General features: G+C 46.0%; 1 protein-coding gene across 1 annotated transcript in view; it reads left to right on the top strand.

Annotated features, from left to right (window-relative positions):
- Window positions 1-21,497, top strand: part of retreg1 (reticulophagy regulator 1) — a 21,585-nt gene extending 88 nt beyond the window's left edge. The window contains exons 1-9 of the mRNA XM_083928070.1: window positions 1-170; window positions 1,019-1,125; window positions 2,357-2,387; window positions 17,210-17,327; window positions 17,539-17,623; window positions 18,630-18,752; window positions 18,871-18,941; window positions 20,749-20,872; window positions 20,962-21,497. The exon at window positions 1-170 is cut by the window's left edge and continues 88 nt beyond it. Of these exons, the coding sequence (XP_083784196.1) occupies window positions 1-170; window positions 1,019-1,125; window positions 2,357-2,387; window positions 17,210-17,327; window positions 17,539-17,623; window positions 18,630-18,752; window positions 18,871-18,941; window positions 20,749-20,872; window positions 20,962-21,482 (1,350 nt within the window). The 3' untranslated portion in view covers window positions 21,483-21,497. The remainder of the gene's footprint in view (window positions 171-1,018; window positions 1,126-2,356; window positions 2,388-17,209; window positions 17,328-17,538; window positions 17,624-18,629; window positions 18,753-18,870; window positions 18,942-20,748; window positions 20,873-20,961) is intronic.
- The last annotated feature ends 1,524 nt before the right edge of the window (window positions 21,498-23,021 follow it).

Below are 23,021 nucleotides of genomic sequence, written 5' to 3'. Positions count from 1 at the left end.
GCCGCTGCTGCTGCTGCTGCCGGGCCGCCGGGGCCGCAGAGCCGGGGACACCGCGGGGAGGAGGAGACGCCTCCGGGCCGGGCAGGGTGTCGTCTCCTCGGCCTGGTCGACTGGAGGCGGAGACCCTGGAGGACTTCAGCCGTGTTCGCTGCAGCCAACGCGGCGCTGTGGTAGGCAGCATGACGCAGGGATAAGAGCCGCACTTCCCCCTGAATACACCGATAATAACCGATAATAAGCTGTTTATTCTTTATTTAAATATTAAATTCACACTTTTGTTTTCACTTTAAAGCTTCAATAACACAATGAGTGTTTGTTTACAGTTAGTTTTTAAAGCCACAGCATTTTTAATATCTCTAATATTCATATTTTAAAGAGGTTTAATGGTTTATTCTGTTTATTTTGAGTTATTGTTATTTAAAATAATATCCATACAGTATTTAAAGCCTACTCAGGACCTTAGACACACTGTTATTAGTCTAAAGCTTATTATTTTTTCATTTTTATTCATTTATGATGATGATTGAAGCATATTTTCTATACATTTTATTCCTCCTCCCTGACAAGAATTAAATGTTTGTCATAATTGGGGGAAATACTTGAATCCACTAATTGTTAATAAGCAAGAAATGTAGAAATACTGACATAAGAGACCAAATTAACCCCATTTTAAACACATTTAACACTTAAATTATATATTTTCTGCACATTTCCGTCTCCCTAAAGACACAATTATCATTTAAAAATACAAATTACTGTTATTTGCATTTATGTTTTGGTCTTAAAACGTGAAAAACACTAAAATAATTAATCTTATGTCGTTTAAAGCTAAATGTCTACTCCTGTGTTACAGTACTTTACCATAAAGTCCTCAAAGGGAAACAATTCGCCAGTGTTTTATATCACAAACACGGCTTTTGTCATCCTGAAGTCATGGAAATCATATTTTGTTATAGGATTTAATAGAAACGCTGTAATATTCATATAAAAGGTCCATTTTTATGAACCGTCTCCTCAGGTTCGTGGCCTTCAGCTCCGTCCGAGCCTTCAGCCTCCTCGCCGCCCTGCTGGCTCTGCTGGTCGTCACGGTGACCACCAGAGACATCCTTCGGTCCAGGGCCACAGGTAACACCTGATATACACCTTTTATAATATATATATATATATATAAATATATATTATATATGTATAAACTGGAGGCAGGGCAGCGTAACAATGCATCTATTTCTATCATAAAACTCAAATCAGCTTCACTTATATTTTGTATCTTTTTGTGTCTTTTTGTCGTCGTTTTGTGTCTTTTTGTCGTCATTTTGTATCTTTTTGTGTCTTTTTGTGTCTTTTTGTCGTCATTTTGTGTCTTTTTGTGTCTTTTTGTGTCTTTTTATCGTCATTTTGTGTCTTTTTGTGGTCGTTTTTTGTCTTTATGTGTCTTTTTGTGTCTTTTTGTGTCTTTTTGTGTCTTTTTGTCATCTCTATGTGTCTTTTGTGGTCATTTTGTGTCTTTTTTATGGTCTTGTTGTGTCTTTTTATTACTTTTTGTGCTTTTCTTGTGTCTTTTTGTGTCTATTTGTCGTCATTTTGTGTCTTTAGTGTTTTTTTGTGTCTTTTTTTGTCTTTTTGTGTGTTTTTGTGTCTTATTGTGTCTTTTTGTGGTTGTTTTTTGTCTTTTTGTGTCTTTTTGTGTCTTTTACGACAGAATTTCACTTCAAATAGGTTATTTATCGGCCTGTTTAACATGGGGGTCAATGAGAAACTGCTCTGTTATGAAACCTGCCCCTAGTGGACACTTGGAGAATTGCAGTTTTTGGCACTTCCTGATTGGATCAACCAGGAAGTTGCTGTGGTGGGGGTTGGTCAAGACCTGTTTCAACTGGACAAAATGGGGATCTAAGAGGGGACAGACACAGAGGACAACTTGTGCACGCAGAAACGAGCAGATCAGTCAGTGCTGCAGACGCAGACGGCGTCCCTGCAGACGCAGACGGCGTCCCTGCAGCCGCGTCCATTTTGTCCTTCAGGCTGATCTACATCGTGCCCACTGTACTGTCACGTGGAACATGTTCAGATACTTCTGCGTTCCTTTATTCTGGGGCTGTTTTTTACAGGTTCTTAGTTCAGATGAAGGGAAATCTTGATGCTACAGTGACCAGGTGCTTTTTATAAACACTATATGATGTTTATGGATTTACATTACTTTGATAAACACACATTTTACATTCTTACACCAGCCTTTTCTATGTTGCCACCTGGTTAAACAGCATTTCTCAGCCATTTTACTCATTATGAGGCTGTCTTTCAGCGATGTGAGCGACTCAGTGATGATGATGAATAATAGATCTCTTCTCTCCCACAGGAGCTCACTTGTGGCGCAGCATGACTGCAAGGTAGGACACTGAAGTGCATGTGAAGGGGACGCTTGTTTGTGTGTGTGTGTGTGTGTGTGTGTGTGTGCGTTTGGTGCTGGGCAGCGATGACAGATGAGGTTTTGGTGGAGTCGTAGCTCGGAGTTTAGCTTACCCGCAAAGAAGAAACTTAAAAACATGTGTAAAGTGAAAGAATGTCAATAAGTAGATAAATAAATAGAACACATACGGTGGTGGTTTCAGTCTAGCTAATTAGCTTAGCTTGTAGCAACAGGATAATTTGAACTAAGAAGCTCTGCTACGCTAACTGGCTAATCAGTTAGCTTCATTAGACCAGACTGCATTTGTCCTTTCCCTGCAGAGCGTTTCACCTTTAGTTCTGATTTCCTGCAGTTTTTGGAGCAAATCGTTGCTCAAGTGCAGCATGTGAACTGTTCAAAGACACAACTTGAGAGGCTCGCTAATGGCGGCAGCAGCTCAGTCCATAGGTGACTCTGCTGGGAACCGTAGGGTTGCTGGTTCGAGTCCCTGTGTGGACCATGAATGCTGTTGAGCAAGGCACCGAACCCCCAACTGCTTGGGGCGCTGATCCATTGGCAGCCCACTCGCTCTAACATCTCTCCATTAATTGCATGTATAGGTCCTGTTTGTGCACATGTGTGTATTTCGGGCGTGTGTGTGTGTGTGTGTGTGTGTGTGTGTGTGTGTGTGTGTGTGTGTGTGTGTGTAAAACCTGTATAATAATAATAACAGAGTGAAAACATTGAATTTCCCCTTGCGGGATTGATAAAGTTATACTTCTTCTTCTAATGCTTCGCAGACGTATTTGAGATGTCTAGCACGCTAAACAGTAAAAATCTCATCAACACTATTAGGTGACTAAGCACTTTATATGCAAACAAACATGCAGTAAACAGTGTAACGTGGCTGATACGTTACAGCAGACTCTGCAACAGGAATGTCTGTAGTAATATCCTCCTACTCGTGAGTTTGGGCACATTTGATGAACCTATAACAGTAAGAGCACCGTCTACGGCCGTCCCCAGGACTCGCTTTTGCCAAACCACAAACTTTTTTCTGATCTTTACCAAGTCGTCTTTACCGTCACCTACCAGCCGCAGTTTCATATGATTTCATGTATGTTCATGTACTTTCATGGTGTAAAATATGAATGTCATAAGTATATTCTAGGATATCATACCAGTATAATGCATATGTTTTGGTAAGATAGCAAAGCAACTGTCGATGACGTTGATGCATACGTTGATTCATTACACCTGTTTACTCAGAGCTGCCCACTTGTGATCAGATCCCCCACGGTGCACGTTCATAGCAGGTCTGAACAGGGCCGAAGGTCTGAACAGTCCGAGGTGTATTTCAGCAGGAAACTTCTAATCACTGAGCTCTAAAGTCTGACCCCTGACCCTGAAGACTTACGCTCCCGTGAGAGATTCTGGGTCAGCGTGGGATAAATTCAGCAGCTGTGATCTCAGTGTTTTTGTTCCTTCAACAACGGAACATTCTGGATTTGCTGCAGCTCTGAACGCTTCTTCTACGTAACGACACCACGTTAAGTCTTCAGGATGATGTCGTGTTGCAAAGCACATGTGAAGTTACAGCGAAGACAGAAACAAACGGGAGGCTCTGGTCCTCTTTGTTACTCTGTAAGGGCGCTCTCCCACTGTGCCTCCGTCCCGTGCCCCGTGCTTTAGGGTCCTTGTCCCCCCCTCCAGGCCCGTTTGTACTCACACTACCTGGGCCTCGGAGAATGCTTCTTGCTGCCTATACGTCATCACGCCGTAACACGTCTCACGCATTGATGACGTCATGGCGATGCTTCGCTTTGTTTACAAAAGCGCGCGACCCTTTTGGCCACATAATGGAAAGCAGCACAGGAAATATGGTAACGTTTTTGGCTTTGGGGTCTTTTTGGACTCATTGTGATGCGGCACGACCCCGTTTAGTCGTTAGACGTTGCAAGGCGACAACTTGAGTTGAACCGAACGGCATGAATGAGAAGGTTTTTCCGAACAAGCGCACATAAAATGACGTCAGAACCGCCGTAGGCCTCGTGCTCGTACACGTGCAAACGTGCTTTACAAAAGCCCACCTCTCCCAAACGGGCCGTGGACGGCAAGCGTGCCGCTCCTAGACGTGGTACAGTTGCACTCACACTGGTCAAAGGAACTAGACTTTAGCCGTGAAACGTGCTCGGGCACGGTATGGATGGACGGTGTGAGTGCGCCCTTAGTGAGCAAGGCTGTGGTTCGGTGGGTCGTGCCCAACAACGAGTTTCCCCCTTTCACTCGTGTGACAGTGAATGCACAGATGTGTTGAGCGTACGTCCCCTCTGAGAGTACGCACTCGTCTCAAATCTGCACCTGGGGCTGTTGTGAAGCTGCAGCCCTGCAGAGCTGATTGGTCACACATGACATGTCTAATCTAATCCTGTGTGAGACCGAAACCATGTGAGGGCTCAGTTTCAGGTCACAAATCACACACTCACCTTGTGATACATGAGAGATTCGTCTATTAGCCACGACGGACACTGCAGAGAATCGAGTCAAAACACTTGAACAGGAGAGAGCAGTGTATCGGTGCCAGATGAGTGGACGTGGATGACCCTGAGGTTTAGGTTTCACCAGTAAGCTAATAAAAGAGCACAGTCACGGCACGGAGGGGGGTTTAATGACTCTCTGAAAACCGTATGAAAGGCAGTCAAAGTCAACCTGTCGTACAGTACGCTGTGAATAAAGTCTGTGTTCCTGCACTTCCTGTTTGGAGGCTAGTATCCTGTGCTGTGATGCACACTTGGACAGGAAACTATGGGCGCACTCACACTGTGCCTCCGTCCCGTGCCCCGTGCTTTAGGGTCCTTGTCCCCCCCTCCAGGCCCGTTTGTACTCACACTACCTGGGCCTCGGAGAATGCTTCTTGCTGCCTATACGTCATCACGCCGTAACACGTCACACGCATTGATGACGTCATGGCGATGCGTGGCTTTGTTTCCAGATCTTTCCGTAGACCTCGGAGTTTTTGTGCGTCTTGTCGACTGTTTTTGAATCTTTTCATCGACCAAATCTGCAGTAAACACTCCACCTCCGCATCACACCAACGTGAACCTTTCACCGCCATTATTGTTGTTGTTAAATGTCCGCGCATGGTCCCTCCTTCTTTTTTCTATGTCCCAACAGGCGCACAGGAAATTACCTCAGAACCGCCGTAGGCCTCATGCTCGTACACGTGCGAACGCAGTTATGCGTGGAGCGGTTGCACTCACACTGGTCAAACGCACTATGCTTTAGCCGAAAAACCTGTTTTGGCGCCGTGCAGAAGGACAGTGTGAGTGCGCCCAGTGAGTGCGTTTGCATGCAGTTAAAAAACCCCATTATATTCAGGTTAAGGCCAGACTCCAGTTTCTCAAACACCCAAAAACACTGTTCACCTGGTAAAATCTGAGTTTTCATACCCTGGTTAACAGACCTAGATGACTCCTACAGACGGGCCTGGGCCGCAGGGCGGAGAGGGGGGGGACAAGTACCCTGAAGCACGGGGCACGGGACGGACGCACAGTGGGAGTGCGCCCTAACAGATATGTTGATGGCCGTGTGTGACTTCTCAGTTTAAAGACGCTTGTTGTGAATATGTTGCACTCATGATTCAACCCCCTCTGGTTTAACTCCATGCAGCATTTGTTATTCCTGATGCTGACACCTGGACTTGCGTATCGATTGCGTATTATTGGAACAATTCCACCTTTTAAAATGGATTTCCTAAGAAATGTGCAACATTTCAACTCTCTGGAAATGGCTTTAACATGAAATCTGTCACATGAATATTTTTCTTTCCCACATTTACAAATACAAGTATAACCACACCATGATAATGTCTCTGTCTCTGTTTCCTTTGACCACTTGGTGGAGCCTGAGCACATTCAGTACTCAGTCTGTCCAGGTGACAGTAGTTGACAGAGTTCCCCCACTTACCCTCCAACAGCACAGACCGTAGACACAGGACAACGGCTAAAGTCAGGTATTCTGGGTCATCAAGTGTCTCAGCTGTGGTTTTTCATTTGCAGTACTTTAACCTTACCTTCAGACCGTACCACGTAAAAACTTGTGATCATCTCTGTCTTAGGGCGCACTCCCTCTGTGCGTGCGTCCGTGCCCCGTGCTTTAGGGTCCTTGTCCCCCCCTCCAGGCCCGTTTGTACTCACACTACCTGGGCCTCGGAGAATGCTTCTTGCTGCCTATACGTCATCACGCCGTAACACGTCACACGCATTGATGACGTCATGGCGATGCGTGGCTTTGTTTCCAGATCTTTCCGTAGACCTCTGAGTTTTTGTGCGTCTTGTCGACTGTTTTTGAATCTTTTCATCGACCAAATCTGCAGTAAACACTCCACCTCCGCATCACACCAACGTGAACCTTTCGCCGCCATTGTTTGAAATGTCCGCGCATGGTCCCTCCTTCTTTTTTCTACGTCCCAACAGGCGCACAGGAAATGACCTCAGAACCGCCGTAGGCCTCGTGCTCGTACACGTGCGCACGCTCGTGCTCGTACATGTGCAAACGTGCTTTACTAAAGCCCACCTCTCCCAAACGGGCCGTGGACGGCAAGCGTGCCGCTCCTAGGCACGGTACGGTTGCACTCACACTGGTCAAAGGAACTAGACTTGACATGTTACAGCGTGATGACGTATAGGCAGCAAGAAGCATTCTCCGAGGCCCAGGTAGTGTGAGTACAAACAGGCCTGGAGGGGGGGACAAGGACCCTAAAGCCCGGGGCACGGGACGGACGCACAGAGGAGTGCGCCCTTACTTACTTACTCAATGCGTTTACATGCCGTTTCAAAATCGGATTATATTCGGGTTAAGGGTGTACGCCATGTAACATGTAAACACCCTACCTCGAGGAAGAGTCAACCTAGATAACTGTTGTGATAGTAATTGGAGTATTCGTGTATGTATACAGGGTCACACGTATGCACATGCTCCGTAGGTCATAAGTGCCCCTCCCCACACCGCTGCAGAGGCGTTTGACCTGGAAATGGAATAAATAAATGTACCGGAGGTCGAGTTACCATTCAAGCCCTTTCGTGTAAACGGTGGAACTACAATAAGTCGATTATTCCCTTAACCGGGGGAAGACCGTATCCCGGTTACTGCTGCGACTGTAAGCGCACTGACTGAATTACACACCTGAGTCTGGTGGGTGGAGGTGGAGGTGGAGGTGGGAGTCACGTCGGTTGCATGGTTCACACTCCTGCCCTCATTGTGAAAGCGACTGTATTAGTGTTGTGTGTATGTTGTCTGTTACTTGATGCCAACCCCTGAAGGCTCTGAATTCAACGGAGGTGACAGGGATTTGTGGGCGCCAGGCGGGATGCAACACATCGGAGTTATATAATCGATAGCCGTCCGGGTCAGGGGCGACTCACGCAGGGAGAGGTTTTAGATGGACGGTATGGCCGAAGCCTTCTATCGTGGTACAGGTCCATTGATCATGATATAGCTGTTGTTTGGTAATTTGTTAATATTACGCGGACAATGCACAAATAAACGTGCGTTACTTTTCGTTGTTGTATAAAGGAAAAATGCACCAGAGCAGCCTGTTTGATTGCATTCACAGTGGCCAGACAGCAGCGCCAGCACTCAACACTGGACCGTTTACAAAAGATAAAACAAATAGAAGTTGCTGCCATCAGTCAGTCAGTCAGAAATAGGTAGATTCCTAAATTCCCCTTCAATCTATAACCTTTACCTGCTTGATGTTTGACCAGTAGCAGTGGGATTCCTTATCCGTCCTTATGCAGTTCTAATTAAATGTCTCTCTTTACCCTCTGCCTTCCTCTCTCTCTCTCTGTCTCTGTGACATTTGGCCAGCAGGGTGTTTTGGATTGTGTTGTTGTCACCTGCTGTTGTCTGTCAGAGGTGTCTTGCGGGTGGTTGTGCATCAGGCTCAGAGCGAGTCTCAGGCAAAGGCTTGTGGGAGATTAGCTGCTGACCCAAAATGCGAGCTGACAGCTGGGATTTTTGAGCCAACGGTGTCCCGCCCTGGTGTGTGTGTATATGTGTGTGTGTGTGTGTGTGTGTGTGTGTGTGTGTGTGTGTGTTTTACTCGCTGTGGGGAAATAAATCTGTTTACACAGTCACATTGTGCGGACTTGCCTTCCGTTTGGGGACAAAATTCAAGTCCCCGCAATGTTAATCGGCTGAAACCCAAGTTCAGGTGTTGGCTTCAGTATCAGGCCGGTGAAAGTATCAGAACATCTCTAGTTATGAGTTTGAGTTTGGGAAAGTCTCTAGGAAATGAATTTAAGTCATTGCGATGTCCTTTAAAGTGATGTAACGACTTGTGTGTGCAATATTATATAAAGGAATAGTTTCTGTGTTTTGTTCTGGCTGCGATAATAAAGATTACTGCATTATTATTATTTCATATAGGCGAATCTGGCGAGTCGTTTGTGTGTTTCGCCATCTAGCGGCGCCGACATTACTGCGGTGGCGTCTTTCTCCAGTGTGCGCACGCTTGAATGGGAGGTCTACAGGGATTCAAACCTTTACCTCATGAAGAGCGCCCCTGTCTGAGGCCGTACGGTCTACATGGATTCAAACCTTTACCTCATGAAGAGCGCCCCCATCTGAGGCTGTACGGTCTACGCGGATTTCGAACCTTTACCTCATGAAGAGCGCACCTGTCTGAGGCCGTACGGTCTACATGGATTCAAACCTTTACCTCATGAAGAGCGCCCCCATCTGAGGCCGTACGGTCTACGCGGATTTCGAACCTTTACCTCATGAAGAGCGTCCCTGTCTGAGGCCGTACGGTCTACAGGGATTCAAACCTTTACCTCATGAAGAGCGCCCCTGTCTGAGGCCGTACGGTCTACGTGGATTCAAACCTTTACCTCATGAAGAGCGCCCCTGTCTGAGGCCGTACGGTCTACATGGATTCGAACCTTTACCTCATGAAGAGCGCCCCCGTCTGAGGCCGTACGGTCTACGTGGATTCAAACCTTTACCTCGTGAAGAGTGCCCCTGTCTGAGGCCGTACGGTCTACACACACACACACACACACACACACACACACACACACATACACACACATACACACACAAACACACACACACACACTCTCACACACACACACACACACACACACACACACACACACACACACACACACACACACACACACACACGTAGACTGGAAAAGGGGATTTTGTTTTTGTGGCTCCGCTGTGCTGCTGTTTGTTCCCACAACAAACACACAGTGTCTTAAGAGTTGTGAAACCTGAGTGCAGTGTGTATGTGTGTGTGTGTGTGTGTGTGTGTGTGTGACTCAGCTGTTTCCCCACTGTCCTCCCTGATTCAGAGGTGTGACATGAAGCCGTCGAGCCAATCAGATCCCTTCACACAGGAGGGGGTGTGCTTCGGGGCGAGCCCTCTGATTGGACGCAGCCGACTGGTAGAAAACAACACAACAAACCGGCCACGAGTGTTTCATCACAGCCCGGTGATGTGCTCGGGTCATATATCAACAAGGTGGCGTCAAACTCCTTTAGTATCTGGGATTTTTTTGCCTTAAAATACAACAATTATCACAATCATCTGTCAGGATTTTACAATAAATTAAAATTAGAATTAGAATGAAACAGTACAAGTCAACCACAGTACAGTGTCCTGACGTAGTGCCACCCTGTCTTCCTGACGGAGGTCTTAAACTCATGCTCGACGAACAAGTGGTTGTTGTGCTTCTCTGGGTTTCTATCCTCCCTCGACCGGTCAAGGCAACGCCTTTACCTCATGAAGAGCGTCCCTGTCTGAGGCCGTACGGTCTACAGGGATTCAAACCTTTACCTCATGAAGAGCGCCCCTGTCTGAGGCCGTACGGTCTACGTGGATTCAAACCTTTACCTCATGAAGAGCGCCCCTGTCTGAGGCCGTACGGTCTACAGGGATTCAAACCTTTACCTCATGAAGAGCGCCCCTGTCTGAGGCCGTACGGTCTACATGGATTCAAACCTTTACCTCATGAAGAGCGCCCCTGTCTGAGGCCGTACGGTCTACATGGATTCAAACCTTTACCTCATGAAGAGCGCCCCTGTCTGAGGCCGTACGGTCTACGTGGATTCAAACCTTTACCTCATGAAGAGCGCCCCTGTCTGAGGCCGTACGGTCTACAGGGATTCAAACCTTTACCTCATGAAGAGCGCCCCTGTCTGAGGCCGTACGGTCTACATGGATTCAAACCTTTACCTCATGAAGAGCGCCCCTGTCTGAGGCCGTACGGTCTACATGGATTCAAACCTTTACCTCATGAAGAGCGCCCCTGTCTGAGGCCGTACGGTCTACATGGATTCAAACCTTTACCTCATGAAGAGCGCCCCTGTCTGAGGCCGTACGGTCTACATGGATTCAAACCTTTACCTCATGAAGAGCGCCCCTGTCTGAGGCCGTACGGTCTACATGGATTCAAACCCTTACCTCATGAAGAGCGCCCCTGTCTGAGGCCGTACGGTCTACATGGATTCAAACCTTTACCTCATGAAGAGCGCCCCTGTCTGAGGCCGTACGGTCTACACGGATTCAAACCTTTACCTCATGAAGAGCGCCCCTGTCTGAGGCCGTACGGTCTACAGGGATTCAAACCTTTACCTCATGAAGAGCACCCCTATCTGAGGCTGTACGGTCTACATGGATTCAAACCTTTACCTCATGAAGAGCACCCCTATCTGAGGCTGTACGGTCTACATGGATTCGAACCTTTACCTCATGAGGAGCGCCCCTGTCTGAGGCCGTACAGTCTTCCTGAATGCTGTCATTGCTGTTTCCCATGTCCGACATGCCGTTTGCTCATGGAGGAATTGTTAAGTCTCTGTAAATACAAGAATGGGATTCAGACATACGCTTTATAGAAAGTGTCAAGCGATGGAAGTACCAAAAAGTACCTTGGAAGAACCCTTTTATTACCTTTGGACACAGCCAGGCTAACCAGACCCCATTTCCAGTCTTTGTGCTAAGCTAAGTCATGCTATCTTGATAGAGTGGTATCGATCTTCTCATCAGACGAGCCTCAAGAAAGTGTATTTCCCCAAATGTCGAGTGTTTAGGAAACACCGCCATCAACAGTCACATGCCCCCTCTCTCATCCGGCTGTCCATGCCGTGTCACGGGCACAAGAGGAGGCGTGTTTTGTGGGGGGTTGACGGCCTGGTGGTGTTAGGGGTTTGGGTGGTGGAGGGTGTTGCTGTCTCTACCCCCCCTTAACCCCATCCCTCTGTCCTCCTGATGGCTGCCAGTGGGAATGTAGTGTGACCGGGTTATTTTTAGACGAGAGCGCTTGAAATACTCCAACCGGGGCTTCATTGAAGATAAACACAAGCTGCTCTCGCGCCGTGTGGCACGTAAAAACCTGAGTTTTGGCTCAACCTCTGACTTTGTGCCGGTCTTTACTTCAACGCCGCAAAGACGAGTTCTAGCGGTCTCTTCCATTTCGACTGTTAAGTGTTTGGCTGCCTTTCTTGTGAAGTCTTCTGAAGGTACCTGAAGATCTTGAGATGTCACCTGAAGAACGTGGGGTAGGACTGAGGTATGACTGGAGTTTGAAAGGGTCGATTTAAATCTATTTTCTTGTGTTCATCTCGTGGCGTCTTGATTTGTCAGTGATTTCGCGTCAAAACAATGGAGGCCAATGGAAATGTGTCTGTGATACTATCTTGTCTTTCCAGAAACCATGTCCCAGTTACCCCTCGTTACTTTGAACGGAAGATGTATCTCTGAACAGACAGTTGGTGACTGATAAAACATGTTTGTGACCTGAACCTTTAAGGCTTTTGACACTTCTGTCACTACCATCTTCTTGTTGTTTGGGTTTGGATTGTGCAATCAGTGTTTAACGTACATTCATTCACTATGACCCCAACTTGTGACAAAGGAAGCTCACATTTTTGGGCACATTTAACCTTTAATTTCACTCTGAATTGATCAACAACACGAACAACACGGCGTAGATCTACTTGGAAGGAGTTACACATCATTGCGTCATCGCTCCCCGTCCGTCCATAACACTGAGGTCTTGTGTTACTTCTGGCGTTTGGCTCGCAGACTGGCCTTTTGCAAAAGGCTTTAACTGTAAACTTGATCAGCCAGGACTCCTAATGTCTTCATGTCATCTCACTGTATATGTAGCTGTACACAGAACGTAAACAGGTATTAGTTGTTAAAGAGTCCGGGTTTCTGTGGTATGCCCGCACACAGACAGGTGGGTAAACATATTTACACCCGCGCCTTCTTCTCAATCACAAGTGAAGAGCTGGGATGATTTTTGCCGCCCATTCCTCGCATTGTTTGCCTCACTCTATTTTTAAAAGCGTCACCGGGCTTGTTAGAGGCTCAGACATGCTGCTCCCTGTGTTGTTTCAGAGATTACTGGTTGGGAAAAAATAAGCGACAGCTGCTCACGCGGTGCGTCCCCCGCCTCCGGTCCTCTGACGCGACGAGTTCTTCGATGAAAGTTGGACATTTTTTCTGTCGGAGTGACGACTGAAGTCTTCAGAAAGCACTTCTTGACTGATTGATTGACACACCAGTGGGCGGTGGCGCTCATCTGTAATGATCCGCAGCCATGAAACGTGATATATTCGCTTCTTGGTATCCGAAGTGTCCGTGGAGCTCAGACAGCATGTGACACGGGGGCTGAAAAATGCCAGGATTTGCACCCTGTGTGTATTAGGATGACAGCTACTCTTCTTGAGTTGTGCAAATGCTTCTGGATTAAAGCTAGCGAGGTGTAATTCACTGGAACATGTCTGCGGACAGAGGCAGTCAGACGGACGGATGAGAATATAAATCCACCCAACATAGAGTCTGACAGAAGTGCTCTGCTACCGAATACATGTTCTCCTGGGAGGGAGGAATATTTTGGTTTCATAATGGCTGAAACCAAAAAATAGCTTTCTTGCTAAAGTCTCCTTCTTTTCTAATTTTCAAGCATGAACACACGTCTCGTCCTGCACCTTAACTCATTAATAACATTCATCAGATAGAAGTTTCACCCTTGGCGTTGAACCCTGTCACCTCAAAGAAAGGAGTTTGTCTCAACGTTGGTGGGAGAATAAACTATAAATGGTAAATGGACTTGTACTTATATAGCGCCTTTCTAGTCTTCTGACTACTCAAGGCGCTTTCACAGTGTTTGTCACATTCACACTGATGGCAGTGGACATCTACAGACCATCTAATCTAAACATTCACACCACATTCACACACCCATGCGCAGCACGGGGAGCAATTCGGGATTCAGTGTCTTGTCCAAAGACACTTCGACATGTAGACTGGGGGAGGTGGGGATTGAACCGCCAATCTCTCGAATGGAGATTGACCCACTCTTCCACTGAGCCACAGTCGCCCAATGACGCACTTCTTGTCCACGCTCCAGGTGATCCGTGATGTGGTGAAACTGAAACGTAATTTATCCAAGAAGACTTTCACCTCTTTCCAGGGAGACGCCCGTCTTTCGTGGAACGGTGGAAATGCCTATCACTTCCATCCGTTACTGCTATAATTGCTTCACAGTATCGCTGTCACATGTTATACCCATCATGTTTCCCTGGAAATCCGCCTCCTATGGGGGGCATGTGCCTGGAAGTCGAGAGGGGAGCACTGCTTGACCTTTTGTCATCAGGGTTATGTGACACAAGCCTGGATGTTTGGGTCAGACGGGAGGGGTGGTGGGTGTATATGAGATACTGTAGCTTCTTGTGGCCTCTCGTTCATGTTTCTTGCTGCCTGGCGGATACATGATTAGGGGGTTCAGGGGGTTCGGATGGGGTAAAAGAGGGGCAGAAAGGGTAGAAGGGTTCAGGAGATAAAAATGAAGGACTTCAGGTGGTTTAGTTTGTCCTTCTTCCTCAAAAGGTCCTTAAAACATTATAAACTGTCTTTAGATCAAAGCTGGTAGCCAGTGTTTTACTCTAGCTAGCTTGTGGCTTTAGATGGATAGCATAGTCTTTCAGTGGTATTGTGATGAAATCATATATTGAAATATCGTTGTCTAAATTGCTAATAACACGCACACACTAACTCAAGTTTCCCAGATCTGATTTGAGATATTTTGAGTTTATATTTTGCAGTTAAGTTCTGTATAAAATGAGACCACAGGATTTATATGAGGAGCTCTTTTCCAAAACGCCATAAATCCATTTTAATAGTTTTCAGGAAAATTACGTTTTTTACCCAGACACACACACATTTGGTTAATATTCATGTATCTTGTCAAAATGGTTTCAGGCTCAGTCTGAACATGTTGAACGGACGGACGAAACAAAAAACTCTCCCGCTTCAGAGCGCCGCCATGTTGGATCGCACAGAACGCTCACTGGATTCTGATTGGTCGAGAGGACGTATCGCATTTAGGCTAAAAATAGGTTTGGTGCTGGTTGCGGTTTGGAAAGGAACTGCATCTTGAGACCATTTTAAACAAGGAAATATAGAGATTTGGCATCAAACACTGATGAAGCAGTGAAAAGGTTCTGTAAACAGCAAAGTGGCTCAAACTCATTTATTTTAAATTTGGCTTTTATCTCGTTTTGGAAAAGAGCTCTTCACATCGTTATTGTGATAGTATATGTTGGGTCAGTCCATCACCTTGTTCTAAATATCTAATATCTCAACAACTATGGGATGAATTGCCAGGAACGTTGGTGAACACATTCATTATCCTCAGAGTATGAACTGTAGCATGACCCGCAGGTTAACACGGACGCGTATCCATTTAAATATCTCAGCATCTTTTGGGTGGAATGGCACAAACCATTGGCGATTGACTGACATGAGACGCACATCTGTTATTATAATGAGGAATATAACTCAAAAATCTAAAGGGTTGATATATTTGAGTCATTTTAATGTGTGTATGATCGCCCAACCCCAACCCTGGATACCTCTTGCAACACGAGGCACCTTTTCTTATAGAAATCAACATCCTCAGAAAGACCATGACCACATGTGTTATAATTAGCACAGGGACCTCATAGCTGTGTCAACTGGTGGGAACCTGCTTCTCTTCTGTGGGAACCAGATCTCCATGGTGATTTCACACCAGCTGTTTCCATGACAGCTGCTTTCACATGTCATTTTCATCCTTTGCTGGACGTTTAATGTGATAAAAGGTGTCAAAGGCAGTTGTTCCAGTGTCTGTTTGGTCGTTTTTGTTGGAACCACAGTGACAAAATGCGTCTTTAGCCATTGGTCTGCTTAAAAAACATAAAGTGAAATGTTGTGCTTGAGTTCTAACCAATGAATAAATGTTTTATCTTTGTCATTGTCCTGTACACTAGAACATACATTCACCATTTCTACATGTTTCAACTTAATGACCCCACTTAACCCCCAATGCAAAACCCATTGGTGGACAGCCAGTTAGAGAAGACTGCCTTACACCCTTGTCTAATTATCACACATGACCAACACATGAGCCTTGTGTGCCTTTTTATAGCTGTTTAATGTTAAATAGCACAAGGGCTGATAGTAGAGCTTAATTAGGAGTGCTATTTGGGAAACCTTGCGATGAAGGGGAAAGTTTCATACCGCAGTACGTGGGCCATGGAAAACACTTTCACATTCCTATCGCCATCTGCCACATGTCTATTTAGTCATCTCAACAGTTTTATTGTCGGCTTCTTAATTTAGGTTATGACATTTGCATTGGATGGGCTTTTTACTTGGGACTAAATTTTATCAATGACCCTCAACCAGTAGAATTCAAAGCCCGAAATAAACCTCCTGAATCCCTCTCCTGGTCGAGTCAAATGTTGATACTATTTTTAATGCAGAGTCACTGCCTACTATATCAAGCTGTTGTCTCTTGTGAGCTCAGGACAATGCCGGACAAATCAGGTCTGGACATTGTCCAAAGTTGTCCCTTACCCACATGTAACGCACAGCAGGAGATTGTCAGTGGTAGATGGGTTTTAATGTGCTGGAAATACTTGGTTAAGGCGACGGGTGGAGCCTGAGTAGAGTGCGCAGGAGGCAGGACGTGACCCTGATTACACCGTGGTCACTTAGCTGGTTCGTAATTTGGTCATAAACGAGGAGTTTCATGCTGTTCCTTAGATGTGTAAGATGGTTTCTGCGTCTGCCCTTATCGTCGGAAGTTCCCTGATTCCTGATGGGTTTTAGCCTCATTTGTCACTATGAAGTTTTACCTTTTTGGCCTGTCTGATAGCGTAGCGAGCACGCTAAGTTAGTTATGAGTGTTGATCTCAACCATCAAAAATGAGGTAACTGTTAGAGATACTTATGATCGGGCACCTCAGTGTAATCATACATTCTGGCGCCCTTAGCACTTAAGGTGGTCCTTGGTCCTTGAGTCAGCTCTCTATATTATGTGATGTTCTTTGTATTTGTGAAGCTTTTAGTGTCTGACTGTGTTGATGCAAATGTGATGTGACAAGAACTTCTTTGATTGGATATTTGTATTAAACAACATATTCAAGTAAGGACAGCTAAGGCTCTTCATGTTCCTTATCCATCATTGGGAAGAATCATCATTAAGAGACACGTTCTCGTGAGCATCACAGTGAAAGTAGCAACGCAACGGATGATTGCCTTTATTGACTTGTACATAAAGTTATAAGTAATAATGAAAAGTCAAAAAGTTTCAAGTTTAGGCAACTTGAACAACTTGAATAAGGTTAGAGAAAGAGTTCATTCATTGTTAAACAAAGCCAGTATGTTCAACCCTGATCACCCTTATGTCCTTAACTTTTAGTGGCAGCATACACTGTCAAGGTAAGATGACTAACATTGCTTCTGTCTGACTCATCCTGTAGCTGGGAGATCATTGACTCAGGCCAGGAAAGCCAGTCTGGGACTGGACCTCAGCTCAGTGAATCACTCAAACTCTTCCTCCAGGAGACGTCGGCTTTCAAACAGCAAAATCCTGGCAAGGTGAGACGAAGTCGGTAAACGACCCCGGGACCAACCTGATCTCTCTTTACTGAGTTAACACAGTAGAGCAGAGAAGCAGGAATTTAATCTGTACACAAACAGGAATGTAAACATGACAATTTGTAGTTTATGGGGGGGTTGGTCAAGAGAGTAACTGACTCTGAGCGCTACAGCTGTCTGACAGTATATGTTTGCTTTCTTTCTCTTCTAGTTTTGCCTGCTGGTTTGCAGTTTGTGTACCTTTTTTGCCGTCTTAGGACGCTACATTCCAGGGATTGTTATCTCATATATTCTAGGTGAGTAAACCAAAGCTTCTCACATGATGACTTATTCTAAATTTGGGGTTTGCTGACCTCTAGTGGAAGCTAAGATACAAACTTTGAACCATCTAGCTGCTTTTTCTCTGTGCTCCTTCACTGATATTCAGACTTTTTTTTATTTTTGACCAGCATCAGAGACGTACTGACAAATACAACAAAAAGACTATAAGAGGACTCAGACTGTCCTTCCGCACCGCGCGCGGGGCTTTAGGGTACTTGTCCCCTCTCCCTCTCCCCCCGCGCACCAGGCCCGTTTGTACTCACACTACCTGGGCCTCGGAGAATGCTTCTTGCTGCCTATACGTCATCACGCCGTAACACGTCACACGCATTGATGACGTCATGGCGATGCGTGGCTTTGTTTCCAGATCTTTCCGTAGACCTCTGAGTTTTTGTGCGTCTTGTCGACTGTTTTTGAATCTTTTCATCGACCAAATCTGCAGTAAACACTCCACCTCCGCATCACACCAACGTCAACCTTTCGCCGCCATTGTTGTTGTTGTTAAATGTCTGCGCATGGTCCCTCCTTCTATTTTCTATGTCCGAACAGGCGCACATAAATTACGTCAGAACCGCCGTAGGCCTCGTGCTCGTACACGTGTGCACGCTCATGCTCGTACACGTGCAAACGTGCTTTACAAAAGCCCACCTCTCCCAAACGGGCCGTGGACGGCCAGCTGGCCGCAGTAATGCGCGGAGCAGTTTCACTCACACTGGTCAAACGCACTAGGCTTGACCCGTAAAACCTGTTTTGGCCCGGTGCGGAAGGACAGTGGGAGTGCGCCCTTAAATGACAGATATATCTGTGTGTCGTCAGCATAATGACGAGCAATGACAAAGCAATGCATGATGTGGCCAGTTCCAGATGTTATCAGTAAGACATCTTGATCAATTGCATCCGATGACTCTAGATTAGATAGATTTTCTGGAAACCAATACTTACATTGCCTTATTTTGTCTCTCTCTTGATGTCTCTGTGCAGTGCTGGGCGTTTTCCTGTGGCCTCTAATTTCTTTTCATGAGGTCGGTTTGTGGCTGGAGCCAGTTCTGCAGAAGCTGGACTTTGGCATCGGGGAGTTCCTTCAGAAAATCAAAGAAAACCATGGTAATAATGAAACATGTCAATATGTCACATACATTTAAACTAAATGGTGTATTTCATGCTTGTATGGTGGGTGTCGTGTGCAAATGAAACTAAATTCAGCTTGTTTTGGTCCTTTCAGAGAAGAGAATCATGCAGGCTCAGACTGAGAAAGAAGGCATTGAGTCGGACCTCTCCTCCATGTTTCCCAAGGTTGGCTAATCCTCTCATCTCAATCTAATGATGCCTCTTGATGACTGACAGGGTCGAGTTAGAGCTAACTGAAATCAAGCAGACGTGATCCGCATCAACATCAAGGCCTGTGCCAAAGTGGATGCCAAAAGACTTTTCCTCTTTAAGCCAAGTTCTTCGTTAGTTTCAAGTAAATACAGTGTAATACAGAGACATGAAGTCCGATTTAAGTCACAAAGATAAAGACTCGATTTGGATTTGACTGCTGCGAGACTTGACTTGAGCCTGGAAAACTAATGTCCACTTAGCCACATGATCGCACAGCCTAATTTATGTGTCAACACGCTATTTTGAATCAACCCTAAAGCTCAAAAATGTCCAAATATTAACTTGGAAACATCCCAGAACAATGTGAAATGAACTAAATGGGCGCTAGGCGGCCAAGGACATGCCCTATCTCTTAACGTAATCAACAGAACATAATTTGTGTATCCACCTTGTGATCCGGATCCGCTCCAAAAATCCTTGTGCCAAGCTTCGTTAACTTGAGGCCAGTCGTTCTTCTCTAATCCAGCTGACAAACTCAACTGAACAACAACATACTGTCAGGTTCAAGCATCCTAAAACACCCAAAACATAACAAAAGAGAGAAAGACAAGAGTTTTATGTTTTACTTGCAGGGAGAACGGACAGAGATGCGTTCAGTTACAATCTCCTACCGCTCTGAAACGCACTCTGCAGAGCCCTTTCCCTTTATTTCCTTTCGGTGGTTCCTAGTTACAATATGAGTTACAGCTCTTAAGGTGAGGGGGCACACAGCTGCAACTCGTCACATATGGACAATTCATTGTCTTTAAGAGTTTAAAACCTCTAAGTAAGAGGGGGCACATGTTGTTCGTCCTGTCATTAATCAGATGAGCAGGGTCTGTTTTTTCACAGATACCTCTTTGGTGACTCATCAACAGTCACGCTTATCTGATTTCTTCGACCTGCAAAACAACTCAGCACAAATTGGCTATACACACACACACCAAGTAATGTTAGTTTAACTGTAAAGATAATTGGAGTAAATGTGGGATTACTTTATGTACAATTATTCTAACACATACAGACTCTGCGTTGCCAAATACCTTGAAAAGAAAGCCGCATTCATGAACCTGAAAGCACCAATCTTGAGTTTCCCAAAGACTGAAATTAAATCTCGGAGAGCGACATGGTAGCTTCCAATCAAGCCCCACCCCAGCGATTTCCTGTTTGATCCAATCAGGAAGCTCCGTCAGCGTCAGTTCTCTGAGTGTCCACTAGGGGCAGGTTTCATAACAGAGCAGTTTCTCATTGAGCCCCATGTTAAACAGGCCGTTTACACAGCATCATTAAACCTGTTTAAGGACAAAAGAACATTCTAGTCTGTGTGTTTAGCTCAGGTCTCCATGACAACACTGAGGGGGAGGGGCTAGTTTTTATTTTATTGGAGGTTAAAGTGTATGAATAATTAGGGGCGTGGCCTCTTGAGTGACAGCTAGCCTCTGGCCCTCACTTCTCCTCGGAGGTAAACGTCAGCCAGATGGACGTACGCCCCTCCCCCCAACGTTACATACATGCCCTTTTTTGGTCAGAGGAAATGAGGCTGACAAGATGACGATTGGATCAATTTGAAAAAATGGACCTTGACGAAGAGGCTACGTCCATGTTTTATACATTTATACATTTGATTCTGTCTTTATCCCCTGTCCTTGAAGTATCGTGCACACAACAGAGTACACCTGGCAGCTTCCCACCCATCATATCAGCTCACTGTATGACATCTGTATGTGTTTCTGTCCTACAGCTCGACTCCACAGTGTGTAAGGAGATGTCTGTGTCGGACACAGAGGTGTCTGACGTGACATGGACGGATAACGGTACTTTCAACCTGTCGGAAGGACACACACCACAGACGGAGAACTCAGAGGGTACATTTTGTTCGGGCTGCATTTTAATGTCTCGTCAAATTCTTATTACGTAACGATCACTTTAAACGATCTTTGGTTTTACTTCACAGACCTCGACAGAGAAGAAGCGTTCACTGGAGGCCTTCAAGAATTCCCCTCTCTTGACAACGGCGCGACGACCAATGGTGACGACGACGACGACCTCAGCCTCGGCCTTCCCTCGCCTCCCCCCCAGCTGCTACTCAAATCCAAGCATACTCCCTCTCTTAACAAAGACCAGCCCAGCGAAAAAGCCCTCGAATTAGTCAACCAGATGGCAGGTGACTTCATCGCCGCCGCCGTCACAGCTGCCATGCAGGAGAGAATAGAAGCAGCGGTCGGCTTCACGGCGCTGAGCGGAGCGGTCACGGAGCGGTCAAGACTCCCGGATTCCACTGGGCTGCTGGAGCTGGCCGAGGAGTCGGACAGCGAGGTGGAGGACTTTGAGCTGCTGGACCAGTCGGAGCTGGAGCAACTGGAGGGGGAGCTGGGGCTCGGAGAGCAGAAGGTCCAGGCCAAAGAGGAGGAGCACGCCATGAGTGACAAGCCGGCCTCTACTGGGTTCTTCTCCAAACTCCTGAGACGCCAATGATTGATGAAAAGTACGAATTGCGCGGGGGGTAGGGGGGGAAGGTTGGGGGGGTTTACAGAGGACAGTGGAGGGGAGATGGGGGTCGTTCTGGACTGTTGTGGGGTTGTGAGAAAACAATGTTTCCATTCATCTTTTTCCTGTAGAGCTAACATCATCATATGATATTAAGAAAACTGGTCAGTGTGTTTAATATGAAGGTGAAAGTCACTTCAGTCAGAATCATCGTAGCCTGATGCCGAGATCAGACCATGAGCCTTAGGACGCACTCACACTGTCCTTCCGCACCGCGCCAAAACAGGTTTTTCAGGTCAAGTCTAGTGCGTTTGACCAGTGTGAGTGCAACCGCTCCGCGCATAACTGCGGCCAGCTGGCCGTCCACGGCCCGTTTGGGAGAGGTGGGCTTTTTTAGAGCGCGTTTGCACATGTACGAGCACGAGGCCTACGGCGGTTCTGAGGTCATTTCCTGTGCGCCTGTTGGGACATAGAAAAAAGAAGGAGGGACCATGCGCGGACATTTCAAACAATGGCGGTGAAAGGTTCACGTTGGTGTGATGCGGAGGTGGAGTGTTTACTGCAGATTTGGTCGATGAAAAGATTCAAAAACAGTCGACAAGACGCACAAAAACTCCGAGGTCTACGGAAAGATCTGGAAACAAAGCCACGCATCGCCATGATGTCATCAATGCTTGTGACGTGTTACGGCGTGATGACGTATAGGCAGCAAGAATCATTTGCGCGAGGCCCAGGTAGTGTGAGTACAAACGGGCCTGGAGGGGGGGACAAGGACCCTAAAGCACGGGGCACGGGACGGAGGCACAGTGGGAGGGCGCCCTGAGGCCGGTAACAGCCCTGACCCGACAGATGTGGGGACAAAAACGAGCACTAGGTGTCACTGTTGTTCCTTTTATCCCGTGTAGTGCGTGAAAGTGGAAAACTACTCATGAACCAAAAGATAAATGCACCTACGACGATCACGTTGAGCAGGAGGAAACCTTTGACAGTGCAGTCAGCACCGGTCACTGCATATTTATCTATTTATCTATTTATTTTAAAACATTTATGTGGTTCCCTGTTGAGCATCACTATAGTTTTCGCCCGTACTGCTCTGCGGTGTAGTCTGATCCCGGCATAACAGGCTGTTGATGGTTTAAGGACTTTAGCTTTACTTATGGTTTTCAATCATTTCCTGTAGTTAAATTTGTCTTTTATCACCTGATCAGATTTGATGGGGAGGTCAATTATAAACAGAAACATTTATTAAATGATAACACACCATTATAAGTATTTATTAATCAGTTTGTGAGCCACTATGACTCTAACTAGCATCTGTATTTGTGGTATTAACAGTAAATTAATGGTTAATAATAAAGTACACCATAGCTTTAACTCCTAAATGATAATGACAGGTACAAGTTTAAAGCGTTACACACAAACAATCATACTTTGCTCAGTCGTCATAGACAGTGGAGACATTAATTATTTAATTAATAAATATAATTGATATAATAAAACAATAAGTCAATGTAACAAATTAACATG

This window comes from Echiichthys vipera, assembly GCF_963691815.1.
Source record: "Echiichthys vipera genome assembly, chromosome: 15".
Classification (NCBI taxonomy): Eukaryota; Metazoa; Chordata; class Actinopteri; order Perciformes; family Trachinidae; genus Echiichthys; species Echiichthys vipera.
This window is presented reverse-complemented; position numbering and strand designations above follow the sequence as displayed.